The sequence below is a fragment of the Vigna umbellata genome, chromosome 9 (genome assembly GCF_029865625.1).
Source record: "Vigna umbellata cultivar VRB3 chromosome 9, Vumbellata_1.0, whole genome shotgun sequence".
NCBI lineage: Eukaryota > Viridiplantae > Streptophyta > Magnoliopsida > Fabales > Fabaceae > Vigna > Vigna umbellata.
Window position 1 is genome coordinate 3695420 of NC_142173.1, and position 22895 is coordinate 3718314.

Below are 22895 nucleotides of genomic sequence, written 5' to 3' on the forward strand. Positions count from 1 at the left end.
GAATTTAGGAAAAGTGGAAAACAGTGGTTGATGTGTGTTATTGATAGAGCTATCAAAACGGGCCACCCGGCCCGACCCAGCCCAGCCCACCACAGGTTGGTCACTTAGTGAGCCAACCTAATCCGGCTCATTTACTTGCAAGCTAGAAAAATTCGAACCCGGCCCGACCCACCATGGGTTGGTGGGTAAACGGGTTGGCTCACTCACTCACTTAATTACATTTTTTTTAAAATAAAAAAAATTACAACCTTTCTATAATTCAAATCTAAACAAATTTCACTCCCAACATGGGTGTTTAATTAATTTTGAAAATAAGGAACTTAAATAAACTTTTCAAGCAAAGAAAATAATAAAGAGTTTATTATAAAATTAAAATTAAAATTAGATTTTAATAAAATAAAATTAGGTAGGTGGTTGGTCGGCCAACGCGGCCCACCACGGGTTCAACCCGCATGAGCCGAGTTTAAATGAGCCGGGTTGAAATCTGACTCGCATAAAAAAAATACAACTTTTTCAAATCCAACCCGGCTCGAACCTGTAGTGGGCTGGATTGGCCAGCGGGTTGTGATCCATTTTGAAAGCTTTAGTTATTGGTATGAGTTTGGGAGGGAGGTTTAGCAATTTAAAGATAGCTTATATAAGGTAATGTATTAATTCTTGAGAAGTGTAGGTAACCTGGATAAATTTTGGGTGACAGATCTAGCTTTATTGATATTTGGAAGTGCTTCCCAAAAGCTCAAGTTGTATGTCAACTATCAATTTGACCTAATCCACATAATTAAAGGTGGGGAATGTCTAGATCTTGTATTTAATAATTAATTTAAGTCTTATAATAAAATTAAACTCAATTTAATCACGAGCCTAACCCACTTTTAGAAAAGGTTGTCTTGGGAGCTTAGGCTTTTAAGATCTCTTATTTATGGACTAATAATGCGGAAAATTATTTAGGATTGGATTGGAGCTAATACATGGATCATGCGTCAATTTGATACCTCAAATGACCATGCTATTACAATGTCAATTATTAATATCAAATTATTCAGTGCATTATGCATCTTTAAAGTTATTTTGCTTGTAGACTAATCACAATACATGGATTCTAGGATTTTCTTTATGGTAGCCATGATTTAACTTGTGCTATTATGTAAAAACAGAGGTTTAGGAGGAAACATGCAAACTGAGTCCAAATGACGAAAGTGATAGTTTGGAAGTTAAAATCTTTTACGTTATACATTATTTTGTCCTATAAATGCATATACTTTTTTAGGTTCTATTGGGTGATTTTCCTACATTTCATTTAAAATTTCAGGTCACAATATGCATAAATTGATGAAATTGTTCAAAATGTAACAAATACTTTTGGTCCCAAAATTTGTAGACTTGAATCAGTTAATAATGTTCGAGTTATTAGAATCAGTGGGATGGGTGGCATAGGGAAGACTACTCTTGCTTGAGCTTTATATGAAAGAATCTATCATCAATATGATTTTCACTGTTTTATTCATGATGTAAGCAAAATATATCGAGATCCAAGTTCATTAGGTGTACAAAAGTAGTTAATTTCTCAGTCTCTAAATGAGAAAAATCTTTCAAATTCTTTTGAGGGAACATGTTTGATGTGGTCTAGGCTGCACAATGTTAGGGAACTTGTAATTCTAGACAACGTTGATGAAATTGAACAAGTAAGGATGTTTACAGGGAACAGAGACACTTTGTTGCGTGATGGCTTAGGTGGGGGAGTAGAATCATCGTAGTTTCTAGGGATGAACATATATTGAGGACGCACATTTACCAAGTCCAGCCGTTGAATAAAGATAATGCTATGCAGCTATTTTGTAGAAATGCAGCTATTTTATTTACCAAGTCCTATTTTTATTACCATCTTGCCACCGGTCAACCTAGTATGACGGATAATTTTTATACGTTATAATAGCTTCGTTATAGAAAGGTATTTTTCCACTAGTGTTTGAGTGGTTATGAAAAGTTGGTACGGGATGTACTATTTCATGCTCAAGGCCATCCCTTTGCAATTAAAGTAATTGGGTCATCTTTATTTGTCGAAATGTCTCACAATGGGAAAGTGCATTGGCCAGGCTAGAAGAAAATAAAAGTAAAAATATTATGGATGTTTTGCGTATAAGTTTTGATCAGCTGGATGAAAGAGAGAAAGAAATATTTTTGGATATTGCATTTGATATATGCTCTCATGATGAGAAATATATCAAGGAAGTTCTAAACTTTCGTGGATTTCATCCTGAATATGGTCTACAAGTTCTGTTTGACAAATTGTTAATTCCTTGAAGAGTGTATCAAATTGTATCAAGTAATATAAAATAGTAAGACCAAGTATCGTATCCCAGAAGTAAATGAAAATGCAAATGCAACAAAAATAAATATGAATGCAAATTGATCAATTGAGGCTAAAACACAAATGAATGGATGGTGTTGATGATATGAGATGATTATGTTGTTGGGGTTTAGATTTCACTTTCTTTACTTTCATGCATATAAGAACTCATCTTCTTCATTGGAATGTTAATGTCACTTTCTAAATTACTTAGCACCCAATCACTCGGCGTAAAAAGCATATCCTTAATTATTAAACTACAATCCCTAGCATCCCTAATAATCAATTATGCATTACGAAGAGAAGCTTAAGACAACCAAACATTCTATCTCTATGCTTAGGCAATAGTCCCTTCAGGTGAAATTCTTCAGACCATGAATCGTAAGATATTTCCCAATACTCAAACAAATCAAACATCAAACTATGAATGGCCAAAACATAATTAGCATTACGAATAAAAGAAAATCACTAACATTCAATGAAAGAAGCATAAAATGTTTAAATCATATTCAAAGACATGAAAGTTTAGAGGTTACATCTTCTCCAACAACATATGAGTTTAGTTCTCCATCGTCATGGAGAACCTTGGTATACAATGGAAAAATGAAAATGAGATAGAAACCCTAAAAAGATAAGGGGAGAGCTCATTGTTAAACTCGCTTTTAGTCGCATCAAAGCCAACAAACTCAATTTCCCCACTAATGTAGTAGAGGGATAACCAAGGATCAATCCAAGGACTCAACTATGATTAAGTTTCAGAATGTAGAGTTAAATCTTGTATTTATTTAAGACCTAATTAACTACTAATACAAGGTGGGGGAAAGGAAAAAATATATGTAATGTAAAAAACTAACTAAAAATGCATGTATCTACTAAATCTAATCACTGAATGCAAGATAATGTGATGAAAACATAAACTATGTAAAAAAAATATACGCACTGATAATGAAGAATTAGAATGAATGGTATATGGATGAATAAATGCAAAGAAAGAAAATTAATGCATGAATCCTAACCTAAAATGATATACAAATGCAATACAAAAACCTGAACATTATTAATGATAGAATCTAAAATAAGAAGAACAATTAACAACACGAAACCCCCATGGGGTAATCTCCTTAGGGAATGAAAGAAAAACAATATAGAATGAAGTGTAAAATATAAAACTAAATTGTGACTGTGATAGGAAAAGGTAAACAGAATATTCAACACCATATAGCATCTGAAAAACAGAAAAGAAAAGCACAAAACTAATTACCTAATATTGGGACAAATTGGAAGATAGTATAATATCAAACACAATCTTAGCAACAGGAATAATTTGAAGCTTCAAAGCATACTATGTCTCAAGAAGACATCTTGAAAATCAACCTCAATTGCCTAACATTGTACTTGTCCTTATACTATAACAAATTGCCCAAACCAACTGATCCAAAATCAAATCCCATACTAACCTCATGTTAACACTAACCTATAATGAAACTGTAAACGGAAATTCAAAGGAAATCATAAAAGGAAAGGAAACAAACCCACAAGGAACTCAGAATCTAAAACTGAATTGTAAAGTTATTGAATGATAAAGCATAGAAAGTAAAATCAAGTGCAGAATTTAACAGAACAAACTCAAAGGTAAAGTGAATCGAAACTGGAACATAAAAGTGCTTTATTGAAAAGTAAATTCAGAATTTACAAGATACCAGAGTTTCTCAGAGAGCCAATATCTGTCACCCAATGGAAGCTCCAAGAACTCCAAGGATCAAAGTTTCTATCCTACGAAAGCTGGAAATTCTAAAACTAAAGTGAGAGAATGAAAACCCTAAGCTAGATACACCATCTGTCACCCAGTGCACATCTAAATCTAAGAATGGGCTTGTGACCCACCACTCGTGATTTACAAAGTTACAAAACCCCCTTTTATAGGGAAAGTTCAAAGGCAGAAAAAGAAACAACAGGGGGAAAAGGGGGAAGAATCACCAACTGTCTTTGGAAGCTTCTCGAGCAACCTTCAACAAACTCTAAACCACTTTGATCTTCAACCGTCGACTGCTTCGCACGTGCCTCCAACCTCCATTCTGACCGATCAACATCTTGGGTTGGCCTCCTTTAGTTAATTTTCTGGATCATCATCCTTTGGGCTGTAAAACCCCTTTCTCTCACGCTCTCTAGAGGCTCTCTCACGAACCCTAACTGCTGGGTTATTCTTCTCTCATTTGAACTTTGCTCGAGAGTGCTTTCTTCTCCAAATGAAGTCTCGAGCTCAACCCCCAAAGCTGCCTCATTTGAAACTCATCGTTTCACTTAAGCTCATATCCAGCCAATGCATTTAGCCCAATTGCTCCTCTGCTGACAAATGGTCCAAACCCAATTCCTAAGGCCCAATCTGCAACAAAGAAAAATCAGTCCAAAACTACAGAAAGGAAATGAAATTTAAGAAATAAAAAGAAATATTTTTATCAAAAGATTTTCTAAAAAAAAATATTAATTCTCTAATTATTTACAACTACCAAAAAAATACTCCTAAAAACCTATTTTTAACTAAAATTTTATAAAACTAAAGAATTAAGAGAAAAACATAAAACTAATCTAATTCTAAGAAATTAAAAACTAAAGAAATCTAAGAAATGATTTTTAACAGAGAAAAATATGTAAATCTAGAGTGTTATCACTCATGCATCCTTAATTCTGCTCTAAAGGGTCGAAAAGTGTGTTTCTAAGCTTCAGCCATCAAAAGATACCAACCCTAGGGCGTGCAAGTCCTTAAATAGATCAAAATTTGATCATGGGCCAACTTCGCTGGCACTCAACGCCCTAAGTGGGGAAACCAAGCGAGCTTGCAAGAAGGTTGGCGCTGAGCGCCCCAAATGAGGGCAAGCAGGCGTCCTGCGATGCATGTAACTAGTGCTCAACGTCCCTCCTAAGGGCGCCCAAGTGTGCTTACGAGGTGAGTGGTGCTCAACGCCCCAAATGGGGCAACCAGGCACACTTGCGAGACTTCTGACGTTGAGGTCTGCTAAAGAGAGAAACTAGGCGCCCTACGGGCCTTTTTCAGCCTTCTTTAAGCCTTCTTTCCTGGTGCTTATGTTGTCCCTCCTGGGTTCCAACTCCTTGATACTTTTGCTCCTCTTCCAATCATACCAATAACCTACAAAATTGAGGAAATTAGTGATCAATATCATAAAGTATAACCTCTATTCACTTATTTATCGAATTCAACTAAAACAAGAGTTTTAGCAAGCGTCAAAGTCAAAAAGGGTTATTTTAATATCAAAATACCATCACAAATAATGGTAAATTCAACCGTTATCACAACCCCAAACTTGAAAGTTTTCTTGTCCTCAAGCAAAATGTAACTCAGCCCAAACAACATAGTCATGCTACAATGGTCTAGCACACCAAAAGCATTCTCTTCTAGAATAAGTGAATCACTCATGTTTGTTAATCATAGAAAGATCAGTCAAGATATAATGAACTCTTCATTAATCAAGCTTCAACTATGGTGCTCACATAACAAAGAATACACAACAGATGCAAAAGCCTTATGAGTGATCAACAACCAAGCAAAATATTATCCTATAGTGCATGGAACCATTCCTTAGAAAGTGTTTCACTCAAGCTCAAAGGTGTATAGTGAGGTGTCTGTTTCACTCTACCATCACAATGTCACACAATTCAACTTTGTCTTTCATTTAAACACATCAAACACATTTACAAGCAAGTTATCATCACAAGGACTTTTAAGGCTTGTATTGTGGCTGGGCTAAGAAGAAAATTGGTTTTTCTAGATACAACAAAGCACCTTAAGTTAAGAGAGTGAACAATTACTTCATAATTTAACATGAATCTCTCTTTCTACTTTTCACTTGAGAAACCACTTGTTATCTTAATCCCAACTTTTATGCATTGAGCTTACCCTTCTCTTCTTTTGCTTTTCTCTTGCTTTATTTACTTTGCTCAATGCTCTTTTTTACTTTTAACAACCCAACAACCCCAAACTTGAACCATTCTCCTATCACACATGAATACTCTACTGAACTCAAGGCAAGGATTTCAAGGGTATTTTCCACATTAGGCTCAAGGTTCAAAGGATAAAACAAATTTTTAAAATTTTTGGGTTGAAATTTTGGCAATGGCTTTCAAGGGATAAGAACAGACGGCCTTGATCATTTGTAACAAGCAAGAAAATTGTTCAAATAGAGAAACTCAGGCAAAATCAACTGTGATTCCAAAGCAATAACATTCAATAACAAAAACTCTGGGGCACAACATCTCACAGGTTAACTTAAAGGTTCCAAAATTTGATAAACATCATGCCAAGCATATTAATCACAATTGAAACCATGCATCTGTCTTAAACAACTATGATATGAGCAACCACCATCTATGCTTAAAAGCTAAACCAATCATTACTCAACATCAATCACAATTCAATAGGGCAAACACAAGCCAATATTACTTCTCATCACAATCAAACAGTTTATCACTTCATACCAAACCATTGCAGCACATTATCCATTTAACCAAGTACATGACTTACTAAAATTAAACAAAGTTCAACATGCATAAAAATAAAGACAAAGACACATCCTGATCTAGCAGCATCAATTAGTAAATGTTGGTGTCTCATCATCTCTGCTATCATCTGAGTCTTCCTCATCATCTTCATCTGCCTCATCCTCATCATCATCTTCTTTTCTCTCAACCTCCTCTTTTCTCTCTTCAATTTCTTCTTCTTTCTCACTCAACTCAATTTTCTCTTTTCTCTCAATTTTTCTCTCAACTAACATCTCACCACTTATACTCATAATGGCATTACACTTCTCCTTAGGGTTAACTTCAGTATTAGCCCCAAAATATTTCTCAAACTTATCCTCCAACTTCTTAACCAGTTGGCCAACCCGCATCTCCAAATTTCTAATGGCACCTTTAGTGCTTTTATGATTAGAGATAGACACTTGCATGAATTGTTGGAGTGTCTCCTCTAGCTTTGCAGTCCTATCAGATAAAGAGGGTTGTTGTTGCCATTGTTGTTCTGGTGGTCTATTGAATTGTACAGCTTGCCCTTGACCCATGCTTGGGTGAGGTTTCCATCCTTGATTATAGTTACCTTGGCGACCCTAATTACACATAAAATTGACTTCTTCTTAGGTAGTAGATTGCATGACACATTGTCCATTGATATAATCTCCAACACATAGCTCACAAAGTTGATGTTGAGCTTGAGAAACATTTTGCAATTCTTGAGGCAGTTGAGAGATTTTCTTCATCAGAGTCTCTAATTGTTGAGTCATTATTTTGTTCTGAGCCAACAGAGCATCTTGAGATTGTAATTATAGAACTCCTTTCGGTTGAAATTAAGCCCTTTTATTATGCATCTCATTATCATTGGAGGCCATATTTTCAATCAACTCATAAGCTTCCTCTAAAGTCTTGCACTTGATATTACCTCCAGCTGAGGCATCCAGCATCAATTTAATCTATGAACTTAGTCCTCTAATGAAAAGAATGACCATCGTGGGTTCATCAAAGCCATGTGTGGGTGTCTTCCGCAATAAACCTTTGAATCTATCCCACGCTTGACCTAGAGTTTCATCCATGCCCTATCTAAAAGAAAAACTTTCTTGCTTGCCTTTATGGACCTTGGACTGAGGAAAATATTTGTTCAGGAACTTAACCACCACATCTTCCCACTCAGTGAAGCTATTCTATGGGAATGAATTAAGCCACATCTTAGCATTGCCTCCTAAAGAGAAAGGAAACAAGTTAAGTCTAATAGCCTCACCTGGCACACCATTAATCTTCACTGTATTGCATATTTCATTGAACGTGGTCAGATGTTCATATGGATTTTCATGAGTCAATCCATTGAATTGTTTGCTCTTCACCAGTTGAATGAGAGCAGACTTCATCTCCATGCTTGCGGCATTGACTCTTGGCCTTGTAATGTTATTACAATGAAGAGGTCCAGTGACTGCTGCATAATCTACCAGGGTATGTCTACCATTCTGATTGTCAGCCATACCTTCTATCTCCTGGTCAGATAATGTGAAAGGTTGTTGAAGAGTCTCAGGAGAAGGAAAGAGTTCTCTGGAAACCCTTTTTTGCCTTCTTCGTCTACTATTTTCCAGACCTGTAAGAAGAGGTTCAGATAGTTTTGTGCTCCTAGTGCGAAGCATACACTAAAGAACACTACACTAGAGCACCAAATTAGCCCAAACAAATAAAAATTAAAAACAAATAAAAAAATATAAAGAAAAAGTCTAAACAAATTAAGAATCACACAAAAGTATAGTATGATCACGAGTCCCCGACAACAGCGTCAAAAACTTGTTAACTCATTGGCAAGTGTACCAAATCATATCAAGTAATATAAAATGGTAAGACCAAGTATCGTATCCCAAAAGACTCACGACACTAAACAATCGTGTAATTACTTAACTAATTAAGACTAAAAAACTATTTTATTGGTTTCTAAAATGCAAATGCAAATACAACAAAAGTAAATATGAATGTAAATTGATCAATTGAGGCTAAAACACAAATGAATGAATGGTGTTGATGATATGAGAAGATTATGTTGTTAGGGTTTAGATTTCACCTTCTTTACTTTCATGCGTATAAGAACTCATCTTCTTCATTGGAATGTTAATGTCACTTTCTAAATTACTTAGATCCCGATCCCTCGGCGTAAAAAGTTTATCCTTAATTATTAGACCATAATCCCTTGCATCTCTAATAATCAATTATGCATTATGAACAAAAGCTTAAGACAACCAAAAGCTCTATCCCTCTGTCTAGGCAATAGTCTCTTCAGGTGAAATTCTTGAGACCATGATTCGTAAGATATTTCCCAATACTCAAACAAATCAAACATCAAACTATGAATGGCCAAAACATAATTAGCATTATGAATAGAAGAAAATCACTGACATTCAATCAAAGAAGCATAAAATGTTTAAATCATATTCAAACACATGAAAGTTTAGAGGTTACATCTTCCGCAACAACAAATGACTTTAGTTCTCCATTGTCATGGAGAACCTTGGTGTACAATGGAAGAATGAAAATGAGATAGAAACCCTAAAAAGATAAGAGGAGAGCTCCTGCATCCCCAATTCTGCTTCAAAGGTCGAAAAGTGTGTTTCTAAGCTTCAGCCATCAAAAGACACCAACCCTAGGGCGTACAAGTCCTTAAATAGATCAAAATTGGATCATGAACCAACGTTGCTGGCGCTCAGCGCCCTAAGTGGGGCAACCAGGTGAGCTTGCGAGAAGGTTGGCGTTGAAGGCCCAAATGAGGGCGAGCAGGCGTCTTGCGGTGCATGTAACTGGCGCTCAGCGCCCCTACTAAGGGTGCCCAAGCGTGCTTACGAGGTGAGTGGCGCTCAGCGCCCCAAATGGGGGTAACCAAGCGCCCTTACGAGACTTCTTCAGCCTTCTTTAAGCCTTCTTTCCCAGTGCTTATGATGTCCCTCCTGGGTTCCAACTCCTTGATACTTTTGCTTCTCTTTCAATCATACCAATAACCTACAAAATTGAGGAAATTAGTGATCAAAATCATAAAGTATAACTTATATTCACTTATTTATCAAATTCAACTAAAACAAGAGTCTAAGCAAGCTTCAAAGTCAAAAAGGATTATTTTAATATCAAAATAGCATAACAAATAACGGTAAATTCAACTGTTATCACAAATCACTAATAAAAAAGAGGATGGGCTTATTTATATGCATAACTTGTTGAAGGACTTGGGCAAGTGTATTGTCAAAGAAGAATCTCCTAAGGAACCGGTGAAGAGGAGTAGGTTGTGCAATTACCAAGATTTCTGCAAAGCTGTGTCGAAGAATCAAATAAAATTAACAGATTCAGTTAAAAAAAAATTATGTTGCCATCATTTTAGAGTATGAAAAATATAACATTTCTATTCTTTGTGCGTAGACAACTGAAATTCTTGAAGTTGAAGTTGTAGTTGTTAATTCACACTCGAGGTTTGAAACTGCAAGGGTAGATGGTCTATCAAAAATTAGACACCTTAAGTTGCTTAAACTTCAGAACGTGAACTTTTCAGGAAGTCTCAGTCATCTTTCTAATGAACTAGGATATCTTAGTTGGAACAAGGTTTAATACATCATTTGGTCCCTACTTTTAGGGGTTTGGTTCAAAGTGATCCTACCTTTTAAAGAAATCCTTCTTGGCAGATCAGGATTATGTCCTTTTGTGCCAGAAATGCATTGTTGATCTTGATTTGATGCCCCCACTTTAAAGTTATGGATGGGTTACTATTGTTCAAAGGGAAAATCTAGTTGAACTCTGCTTCCTTGTTTATCATCCTCCTCTTGAAGAAGTTTCATGAGACTATGGTCGTGGGGCACGCAGGTGTGAACAAAACCTTGAAGAGTCTCAGTGCCAATTTTTATTGGGCATCAATGGCTAAGGATGTATGCCACTTTATTTCCCAATGTCGGGTGTGCAAGCAAACTAAGTATAGCACCAAGCGTCCTAACGACCTTCTCACTACACTTCCCATCCGTTCCAACATTTGGGAGGATGTCTCATGGATTTATTATACGCCTTCCTCCTTCTCATGGTTTATATTGTCCTTTTAGTAGTGGTGGACCATTTCTCAAAGGTAGTTCATTTGGGAGCACTACCTACTAGCTACACGGTTTATAAAGTTGTAGAGTTGTTTGTCTCGGTAATTTGCAAATACCACGGACTACCTAAGAGTATTGTTTCCGACCGTGACTCGATTTTCATGAATCGTTTATGGTTGGATTTGTTCAAATTCATTGGCATTTTGCTTCAGATGAACTCTTCATACCATCCACAAATCGATGGGCAAACGAAGGTTATGAATCGAACAATTGAATAGTACTTGCGGGCCTTTGTTCATGACAAGCTGCAACACTAGTTTCGTTACCTTCCTTGGGCCGAGTTCCACTACAATACTTTAGTCCACACTGGATCTGAGATTTCACCATTTCAAGTGATGTATGGTAAGCCTCCTCCCTTTATTCCTGAGTATTTAGCGGGATCTTCTACTATTGAGGGTTGTGATTCTTTACTTAAGTCGCGTGAAGAGGTATTTTCCCTACTAAAACGTAATCTACTTAAGGCCCAGAAGCGTATGAAGAAGAATGTTGATTTGAAACGTAGAGAGGTCAACTTTGATGTTGGTTCATGGGTGCATGTCAAGTTGCAGCCTTACTAGCAAATATCTGATTTGGGGTCCCAATTTCACAAATTGGCAAAGCGTTTTTCTGGACCTTTTCAAGTTACAGCAAAGATGGGTCCAGTAGCTTACAAACTTGACTTGCTTGACGCTTCAAGGATCCACAATGTCTTCCATTACTCTGTTTTGAAGGCATATGAAGGGCTATTACCACCCTCTATTGACCCCTTAAACCCTATTTTGTATGAGAACAATTCATTGGTCACTCCTCTTGCCATCCTTGGATTTAAAACAAATACTGTCAATTGTGTTCCCAAGCGTTTAGCTTTAGCTAAGTGGCAAGGTCTCTCACCTGATGATACTTTGTGGGAGGATTGGATCACTTTACAACAAACTTATGACCTTGAGGACAAGGTTATTGTCGAAGGAGATGGTAATGCTAGATATGAAAACCCAAATTTTGCAGCAAACACAACCGGGGTAATGCAAGGCCTAAAAGGATGACTCACAAAACAAAAGAAATACTTGGTTTTATTTATTATTAAGGACTTGTATATGTCAGCATATTCTAGAATGAAAGTTTGTTAGGATTTGTAATTTGTCATTTTATGAAGACATGTATTAAGTTATAAACTACTTGTTATTGATGAAAAAAAGGGGAAAAAACTTTATTCTCATTTTTTATCCTCTGTTCTTTTGGAGGTTGTTTGTCCTCTAATTCAGTGCATACCCTTAACATCCTAAGTCTAGTCGGGAAATGTTTATCCAAGGTCGGGTGATAATCTTCAATAGGGCTTGGTCTTTTCAATTGTCTAAATCGTTCAGGTACTATTTGGTGCTCCGAAACTCAAATAAGTTGATATACATTACCTTATATTTATGTTATTTATGTTAAGTTTTATCTTTTTGGATGACCTAAGCATGACTCAATTACATTATAATCCTTATTAAACAAGGAATGACTAGTCTCTTAAAAAATATTAGTATTGTGTAAAATCTTGAAAAATCTTTTTCAAAATTAGTTTGGAAAACCTAAGTAAATAATACTCTCTTATAAGATAGGGGTATTTGTTAATGCGTGATGGAATTTGACTTTTTAATAAATAAACTGGATGATTTATGCTTTAATTAATTTGTTTAAACAAATCCCAAGTTATTTTTAATTGTTTATAAAAATACATTTAAACTTATATAAATTCTTTGATTTTCAATCATCTATATATAATCAGATTTAGAATATAATTGTCCGTTATCTTTACAAAATTACATATAGTAGTTTTTCTTCCTTTATAATAAAACTTTAAAATTATTTAAAACACAATTCAACTCATTCTTATGCTTTTCAAAATTGAAATAATATAAATGCAGGTTAAAATATTAAGTTAGTTTCTACTTTTGTTCGGTTGTGTCAATTTAATTCTAATATTATCTTTTTTCAATAAGGTCCATGTCTCATTTTTTTTGTTATTTTTGTTTAATTTAGTATTTTTTGCTATTGTCGTTTAAATAATTAATGGATATGAAAGAATGTATATCACGTATTAGTTCGTGAGTTTTTTAATTTAAAATAATGTCCATATGTCAAGCCAAACATCGTTGCATGTGACAAGATATCGGTGACACTTTTCAGTTTTAGTATTTTCAATTTGGTCTCTATATTTTTTATTTTTTCTAATTCAATCGCATTTAAAAAAAAGAATAATTTTGTCCTTTTCAACTTGAGACTAATTTTAATTTCTATATACATGTTATACTAATATTTTTATTAAAAATTACATTTTATTAAATATTTCTAATTTAGGGATAGAGTTAGTTTAAAATTATAATGAAAATTTTAGGAGTGGAGACCAACACCATTAGTTTAAAATTTTAAAGAGGTTAAAAATCACATAAACTATTTAATTTTTTATGTGATTTTTAGGTTTAAAATCAATGAAATAGTTTAGCCTAAAAATCAGTATAACATTTATATAAAAATTTAATTTGGTAGTGAATTTGGAAAGAAACAAAATTGCTCCATTTTTAAAAGAATTGGAACTAAATTGAACAAAATAACGAATATAAAAATCAAACTGAATACAAGAAACTAACACGTGACACTAACCATGGCATGTAACAATGCTATTACGTGACATAATGCTAACTTCATACCTGAACATTTTCTTAAATTCAGAAAAATTAAAAAAATTAACAATATTAGCAAACAAAATTAAATATTAAAAAGAGTAACCAAAAAATTATTTAAACGATGTTAGCCTGAATAAAATTGACGAAAATTTAGATCTTATTAAACCAAAAAAAGTATTATAACAAAATTGACAAAATCAAACGAAAATAAAAATTGAATTAATATTTTAACCTATAAATAAAAGAGGAAAAAATATGATTTAACTTATAATAAGAGTAAAAATGAGATGAAGGTAAAGTACTTAGGAATGCTTACGTGCCTTTCTAAGGAATAAGAAAATAGATGGTAAAAGTATGACGAAAATGTAGTAACATTAAATACTAAACAGTGTAATAAAGTTGCAATCTAATGTAAGATTTGGATATTTTCATGTGTTTATTTACAAGAAACTACATAAGGGGGTAAATTGTCATCCTACGTTAGAACATCAAGATATATACGAATAAAGATAATATAAAAGTTAATTTTTAATTGTCAATACAAGAAAACCAGTAAAAGTTGAAAAAAAAAGATTTCGCCTCATCTTATCTCAGGGAATTTTTAAGAAATCATGTTATGATTAAAATTATATTATTTAGTGTTTATCTCTCCCACATTTTCCTTTGTCTCTACTTAAAATTTTAGAATATTTATCCTTGAAAACTTGTGAGTTTTGCTGCTCCTAATTTTGGAGAACATGTTATATTATCAAAAACTTGCATGTCATACTCATAAGTTCTTTAGTACAGTGTAAATTTAACAAGTCTCAAATCAATCTTGTTTTGTAGTGAGTTTGAACAACATACAAACTTGTTCTGAACGTCTGAACAAAGAAAGAGATACAACTGAACATTATATAACATACAACCTTTTTCAACAAATTCAAATCCATACAAAGATGCCAGAATAATTCGAACGACACAAAATTTAATACTATATTTTATAATAATTTCACGTATACCAAAGTATTCAGATTCAAAATCTGAGGTTTGGTGCATGAACCTTGTTCTGATACTTCAGTCACTCAGCACAATGAATGTAACAACAAATACACTACAATTTTAAATAGTCCTTACCTGGTAGCAGAGCAGCATATGATAACTGTATGAAAGCAATGACTTCATTTTCACAGCAATACACAAGCACACTATAAACAAGTAAACGACATTATTCTCTCTTTCTCTCTGCATAAGAAAAGCACAGATCAACACACAAAAGGAGCATCAACATGGTGATCACTGCAGTAGAGTCCAGGTTTTTGAGTGAAACCGGTCCTCTTGAGCTTCTCCCGTGCCCTCTGAACAAGTTCGTGGTTTGTGATTGCACCATCACTCTCCTTAATTATTTCCTGTATTGCATTGCTGAAAGCTCCATAGGCACTGGCAGCGTTTCCTGAAGGACTTGCATCTGCGGAAGTTTGGTCACTCTGACATCCACTCATCAGAATCCCACCAGCCGGAAGGCTGTGTCTGGATGATCCAGCATATGCCTCCTGCTTACTTTCCACACGTGTCTCCAGGGCAGGCTTGGCGTATCCCTCATCATCATCAAGCTTATGCTTGAGAAACTCTTGGGCAAGACCACCCACCAACCCCAATATTCCACCCCCACCTTCACCACCTCCTTGTTGGAGTTTATTCAAAATAACATTCATGAACTTCTTCACTTTGGGACTAGAATCTTCCCCAAAGACATCGAAAAGAGTAGGTCTGAGTTTCCCAACATCAATGTCTTCTTTCCCAGTTTTCTGCTTGAGTATATCAATGAGGGTTGAAAGGGGCAGAGATCTATTCTTTACATAGCCATAGTCCCCATGTGGAAGATCAATATCCCTATCTTCAACCTCATCACCATCATCCCTGCCTCTGTGGTGGCGCAAACCTGAAGGGATATGGAATCCGCGAGACTCAATGGCATCTTCCACAGTCCGATGGAGAAAATTTGAAAATCCAAAGCCAGAGCCAGAGCCAGACTTAGACTCTTCCTCCTCTCCCTTTGTACTCTCTCCTATCTGCTCCTTAGCTTCTTCAAGTAGGCCACCACTGTGGCAAGAATCAGACACAATTGTGATCCTGCAATCTCTGGGGATTCCATCCACAAACTCCCTGAAATCATCATCTGTTTACACAGACATACACATATAGCCTGTTACTTCCCACAAAAAAATCATGCCGATGCAACAATGTTCCATCTCAAACATAACAATTTACTTCTACTATGTTTGAATTAAGTAAGCTATTAACATAAAAATGAAGAATGATTTTGACCTGGGAAAATTATACGATCTCATGAATCAGTTTTCAACAAATTCCCTGAATCATAATCTGTTTGCACAGACCTACACAGATAGTGTATCACTCGCAAATAAATCAAGCCAATGCAATAGTGTTGTGCCAAAAAAAACAAAAATACTGCCATTATTTTCCAATTAAGTTGGAATTACTCAAACAAACACAGCATGAACACAGGGCTGAAGAAAAAACACGGATCTGCTCTTTACTAACTAAACAGATCCATCTGTTTTCCATTTCTGACCAAGGTAGACCAAATTTGGTCTCAACTTTGCCGGATACTCAGACAAACGTAATCACCACCCATTAAAGTAAAAGGAGTAATAAATCAATTTAATCTATGAAATTACAAGCGTCAGTAAGAAGAGTTTAATTTTCATATACTGTCAATATAATCTATAAAATTATATCGTCACTCGGTCAGAAATCATCTTCGATATGATTGCAGAGTAATTATTACAAAATCCTAGTAATTTTAATTATAAAATATTCTATAATTGGATGATATTATAGAAAAAACTTCACATTGTCTATGTATGGGTGACATCACTGGAAAATTTAATTTTCATAACTAATAAAATATCGTACATGATAGGTAGTAATTGCTAACGTGAATAAAGTTGTCATGTTTGACCAATTGTTAAGGACATTGCAAAATCAATGCATAGATTACTTACTTAAGGACTGAGTGTTTATTTGGATGCAAAACTTAAAAGTATTTCTTGAAGTTTCTGAAAACTTCTCTAATGAAAAAAAGTTCCATTTATCTTCAATAGAGAAAATCTCAAACAAATTCTAACTTTTATCTAAAAAAGTGTTTCAATCTTTTTAAAAGTTAATACAAAGGGGTGATTTGCTATTGGTTCATAGTGTAAACAGACAGAAAAATTCTATATAAATTGAAGGCACTAATTTGATGCATTTTACTACATCAACCGTTTATAAAATCAAACATCCCCCAAAATGGTGTCACAAATCTACACTGTTTTCACGCGCATACAATCAGATCTAGTTCAACTTTTCCTTCATCTCAAAACCCAGAAAACAAAAGAAAACAAACAACTCATTAATTCAGAATTTTTTTGAGACAACTACAAAAGTTCAATGTCAATAATCAATAATATAATCAATTGTAATCAGAATAATTTTTGTTTCGATCAATTCGGCTAGAGGTACTTGAAAAACAATTAATTTTGTTTGAAAGTAACATAAATTCCGCTTCTGCATACACAAAATAGGAATCGTAAATCACAAACTTTCAGATTAAAAAAACAATTAACTTTTTCAAATTTTCTTTTTCACAAATTTCAAGCTTTGTTCTAAATAAACACTGCAAACAGTTTTATATTTTATATTTTCTACCTCGAAAGCAGATGAAACTGAGAAAAATAATCTTCCCCAATCATGTCCAAAAGAAAAGAAAGCCCATCCCGAAAAAAGAGATCATAACCACACAGCAAAAAGCCAGAAAAGAACAAAACAAAGAGTTAAAAACGGATCCAGATAGTAACCAACCAGTGATGAGGTTCATATCAGAAGGAACAATGCATTCATCAAATCCAGTGTCATCATCCTCTCCCGTTTCCGCAGGAAGACGCGTTCCGTGTCCGCTGTAGTGCACAAAGAGCACGTCTCCGGGCTCCGCCGATCGGACCAGCGAGGTCAACGCCGACCGGATGTTCTTCCCCGTCGGCTCCGTGTACGATTCGTCCGTGTCGATCAACACGGTGATGTTGTCTTCGGAGAAGCCGTAACGCTCGACGAGGCACTGCTGCATCCGCTGCACATCGTTTATGCAACCTTTCAACTCCGCCTTGGTGCCCGGGTAGTTGATTCCGATCAACACTGCCTTTTTCGCCATTGCAACTTTCTCTCTCTTTCTCTCTCTTTATGATCCACCAGTGAGAGTGTTACCCTTTATCTTGCGCGTTTTTCTACCTGAACGATAACGAAGACAAGGGGTGTTTCCGGTATACGATAACGTATCTACTATTTTCGCCTTAATTCCATTGTTCAGTAACGGTTTAATCATGTAAAACAATTATAATTATGATTAAAGCCTTGTTTAGTATATTTATAATTGAGTGATACCTTTCATATTTATTTTACTTTTTATAATTAAATTTAAAATAAGTTTTATTAAAACTGTAATCACTCTATCTCAATCCCAAAAAGGAGGGAATTGGACTGAATCAGATTTTGACATTCTTTAAACAAAGTTGATTTCTTGATGTTGTTCTCAAAAAGAGTTTCTGACCATCAAATAAAATACAAAAACAAAATAAAATTGTAATGATAAGATTCAAGATAATTAATATAGTGTCTTTTGAAATAAAATTGCAATGATAAGATTTAATACCTTTTTTAATTTCCGTATTTATATTAACTGTTTAATTTTTTTTAGTTAATGTTGTCTTAATATATATTAGAATAATTTAATATTATTTTTCTATTAACGTTTGTTATAGTGAGATAATTTGACAGGGTGATATATATTTTTTTATTCGAAAAGGAGTTCATACTCTCGTGATCTTTTAATAACAGTAAGATTAATATAATGAAAGATCACATCATGTTTTTCTAATAAATAATGGGATTGCATTAAAATTTAAAACAAAAATATCATATATGATAATTAAGAGAAGTATTACGTGTTTAATAAAAATATATTTATTAAATCATTTAATTCTATAAAATTTAATATTTGCATAAATATCTATTTAATTAAAAAATTAAATATGTTTTAGTACTTAAACTTTAATATAAAACTGAAACTCGTTTTTATTTTAAATTTTAATATAATTTAGTCATAAACTTTAATATAATTTGTTCTTAATAACTTTTAAAAACAGATATATATAATCTTCTTAATCAAAAGAATTTACATTTTTTTAATGAATAATAATGTTTTAACTGATTATTTAACATGTTTTATCTCAAATACTAGTCTAAAATATTATTTAATATGTAAAACAATTAATAATATTAAGTTAAAAGAATTATACATAATTATTTTTGAAATTTAAAATCAAAATTTAAAATATAAATAAATTTTAATTTTACGTTCAAATTTAAATTCTTGGATACTACCATACCAGTAACATCCGGAAATTATGATATTTAAGTATGTAATTTTTATGTTATATCAAACTTAATATGATAGTAGATAATAAGCTAAACTATGTAAAGGTACTTTAATTTTTATATTAGATCTTGCTCGTTTATATTTTAAAATATTTCATGTTTTCTTGTATATATTTTGAAAAGGATAAAATATGTTTTTCAATTTTTGTTTTAAACATTAACAAAAGTTGCCTAGTCTTCCAATAGCTGTAATTTTGTTTAAGTTGTAATCTAATGTGAAATGCGATGTTAAACATGAACATTACTGAAAAACTTTTAATAACTTGTTAATTTACAAAATCATTCTTCAAGATAAAAAAAAGACTTAATTTAGCAACATTATACTTTTAAAATGTTAAATACAATGATTTAATTTTATTCAATTTCCATTATGTAAAATATATAATATCTATCTATATATCAAAACTCTAGCATCCAAAAATATATAGTATAAAATATATAAATAGTAGTCAACATCATAATATGATAGAACAGTTAAAGACTTGCAGTTAAGGAGTTAAGCTTACAACCATCCAAAATGGCTAAAAATTTAAAACTTTATCTACAATAGAGTATTTCAAAACTTTACAAAACAACTAGAAGATCCTAACTAAACTAAACAACAGCGTCATCACCCTCCAAAGCCTGCTCCAGAGGCACCTCGTCTACCTCTGCTCACATCCAAATGGATGATCATTGCAAAAGAAAACACCACACGAGCAACATACAAACACAAGCAAAAGGGTAAGCTAGATATACAAAGATCATACAATTATAATAGCATGTAACATACAAAGTTCACTCCAACAAAGTATACTAGTTTACACATCCTAACATGTTATATTTTAGACACGACTCGTCCGGACTTAGAATGATTGCCGAGCTATGGCGGGTCGTGAACTCGTGGTGGCCTCTATTGTTTTGCAAAGTCATTGCCAATGGGTTTCACCCTACCACACTCACGAGGTTAGTTTGTTCCGGGCCTTGAGGCATACTGAAAGCTCCCAAGACTAAGACCTCATACTACTCCTCACGACATGGTTTAATCCTCTCTACTTGAGAATGATTGACCATTGAAGTTTCAGGATGACCCCCAAGACTGAGCTCCTGCATTCATTCTAAACAACCAGGAATCTCACCAAGAGATTCTACCATGAAACTTACTTTCACCACTTTGAATCACATACTTTTATTTGGAATTGAATTCATAATCATACTCTATTATATACTAATATTCACCTTCAAACATAATTCATAATACATAGCAATTAGTTTCATCAAACTCAATACAAAGTAATTAAAGAGCAACTGATTAAGACATTTCGCCCTGCGCACCCAAATCGCAAGGCGAAACCAGGAGTCCCTCGCATAGCGACTTGCTCGCTATGCGAATTAACTCACAGAGGTACCAGACCTCACCCTCTTGCATAACGACCCTAGATCGCTATGCGAGAACACAAACAGAGACCAACCCTCCCAAACTACTCGTTATGCTACCCTTTTCGCTATTCGAATAAAATTGGAAATAACTCCAGACCAACACCAGGCGCACAGCGTCCTGATTCGCCATGTGAATCCCTAGGCAAAGAGCAACTCACCCCAACCATTTGCACAACGCCCAAACTCGCTGTGCGGATGTCTAGACACAGAGCAACCTCTCAATTCATTCGCACGGCGCACCAACTCGCTATGTGAATTCCCTTGGCAGAGAGCAGCTCGCCATAGCGACTTGCTATGCGAAACTATCCGCATAGCGAGTCTGCATAATCTGCAGAACGAAATTTTGTAGATTTATGCAACTCAACCACAACATACCAATTCTAACCATTTCTCCCAACTTCTAACACTCCTAGATTGTATTATATACCTAATTAGACTTGTCTAAGTGATTCTAAACATGTTTACCACCAATCTAAAGTGATTATAAATCAATTCCTACTCTAAAACATTCAATTCCACAACTTAGAGACCCAAAATCAATTCTACCACTTTGCACAAGTTTTTGACCATTTGAAAGACTCATACAAGTCATAAATGACTTACCCATAATGCCTAAACATACCAAATGAACTTCTAACCTCTAATTCTTAAATTCACTACTTCACTTCCTCTAAAAATGTCCCAAAACACCAAAATTCCTTAATCATCTACCTAATAACTATCATAACAGTTTTAACATCTCTAATAACTCAGTTATAGCAATATATCTTACCCAAATCAATTCATAAACATCAATTCACATTTTTACAGTTAGACATTCACATACATCCAATTCAATCCACTCCAAAAATACAAATTATACTCAAAACAGCATATTATTACACAACTCAGCATACACACATCTTATACAATAATTTAAAAATAGTATCTAACTCCCCTTACCTCAGAGATCAAAACACAACTCATCGGATCACCTTTACAGTACCTTACACTGCAAGGAAACTCAACAAAACCCTATAAATCACCAATTTGTGATCAAGAACAGCTCTTAGAGCTAGAATTGGACAGAGAATGGACGAGAAAACGCACCAAACACATGCAACCAGCAGAGATTGCATAGTTTAGGTTCAAAAACAACGGTGAAACATGGATGAACAACTTACCCGCTAGAATCGAGAAATTGATTGGTCTGTTATGAAGCCCTCTACGTCGTGGACGTCTGGGCACCTCCTGATCGTCAATCTGACAACTCAGTTGAGAGAAATCTTAGAGAGAATGCAGAGAAGAATTAGAGAACGGAGGTTTTTAGAGAGATGAAGTGTTTAAAATAATGAACCGAGCTTTAGAAAGTTTTATAAGATTATTTTTAAAGTAAAGAGTTTGTCTCATTATTTTAATACAGCTATCTACTCTAATACTCTATTTTCTAGGTTCTTACAAAAACAAGTTAAAGAACTAAAATAAATCATGTTGTTGGGTACTTCAATTGAAAAAAAATTATTAAAAAAATATTAATTTTAACGGGATTATAATTAAATTTTTTTTTTTTGTATTTATAATTTGCATCTAACATTCTACAACTTTAATATCAAATAATGTAAATGAGAAAGTATAAAAATTAAAATTAATAAGTTATTACAATGTCATTTGTCGTCCTAAAATTATACGATGAAATGAGAAAAATTGGAACTAGTAACTATATTTATGAACTTACATAGTTACATAGATAATTATATAATTAAATTTATCTAACAACTTCATTTCTATCATGTAATATATTATTGTCTATTTTAGATTATTCGTCAATCTTTTTTAAGAACTTCTAAGCTCTTACAAAATATTCTTCCAATTTTCTTCTTAAACTTGTTTAGTCATCAAATATTTTCGTCTATTTTTGTTATCTTCTTTTGTCATGTTCCTCCTATATTATGAATTCTTTAAGACAATAGCGAGAAAAAATGTGAAAAAAGATGAAGAATGAAATAAAATGTTAAAAGTTAGATTTAGAAAAGACATAACTATATATTATAAATCACTTAAAAACGTAAAAATTAATTATTTTAAATATACAAGATAAAAACAAAGAAGATAACAAAAAACAATTTATATAATTTATCCTATATAACATTAATAAAATTTCAATAAAAGTACATTGAGATTAAATGCAAACATTTTTATTATTATTAATAGATAACGTATAATTCGAGTAAATGAGTAAAACATCATACCTTCAACGTAACGGAACACTTCAATAAAAAAAATTAATAGTTTTACTTTTTCTTATAGTATTTTTTTATTAGTATTTTTCAGCTACTAATATATGAATGGTATCTAAATGCATTTTACATAGTAAAA

At 33.6% G+C, this 22895-nt stretch overlaps 1 protein-coding gene across 1 annotated transcript; it reads right to left on the bottom strand.

The window, feature by feature from the left end:
* Positions 1-14593: 14593 nt before the first annotated feature.
* Positions 14594-17912, bottom strand: LOC124837025 (metacaspase-5-like). The gene is made up of 2 exons (XM_047312309.2): positions 17493-17912; positions 14594-15804 (listed from the first exon to the last, which is right to left on the bottom strand). Exons 1-2 carry the CDS (start codon positions 17836-17838, stop codon positions 14891-14893), a joined length of 1260 nt encoding a protein of 419 aa, XP_047168265.1. The 5' UTR covers positions 17839-17912; the 3' UTR covers positions 14594-14890.
* Between the last annotated feature and the right edge of the window lie 4983 nt (positions 17913-22895).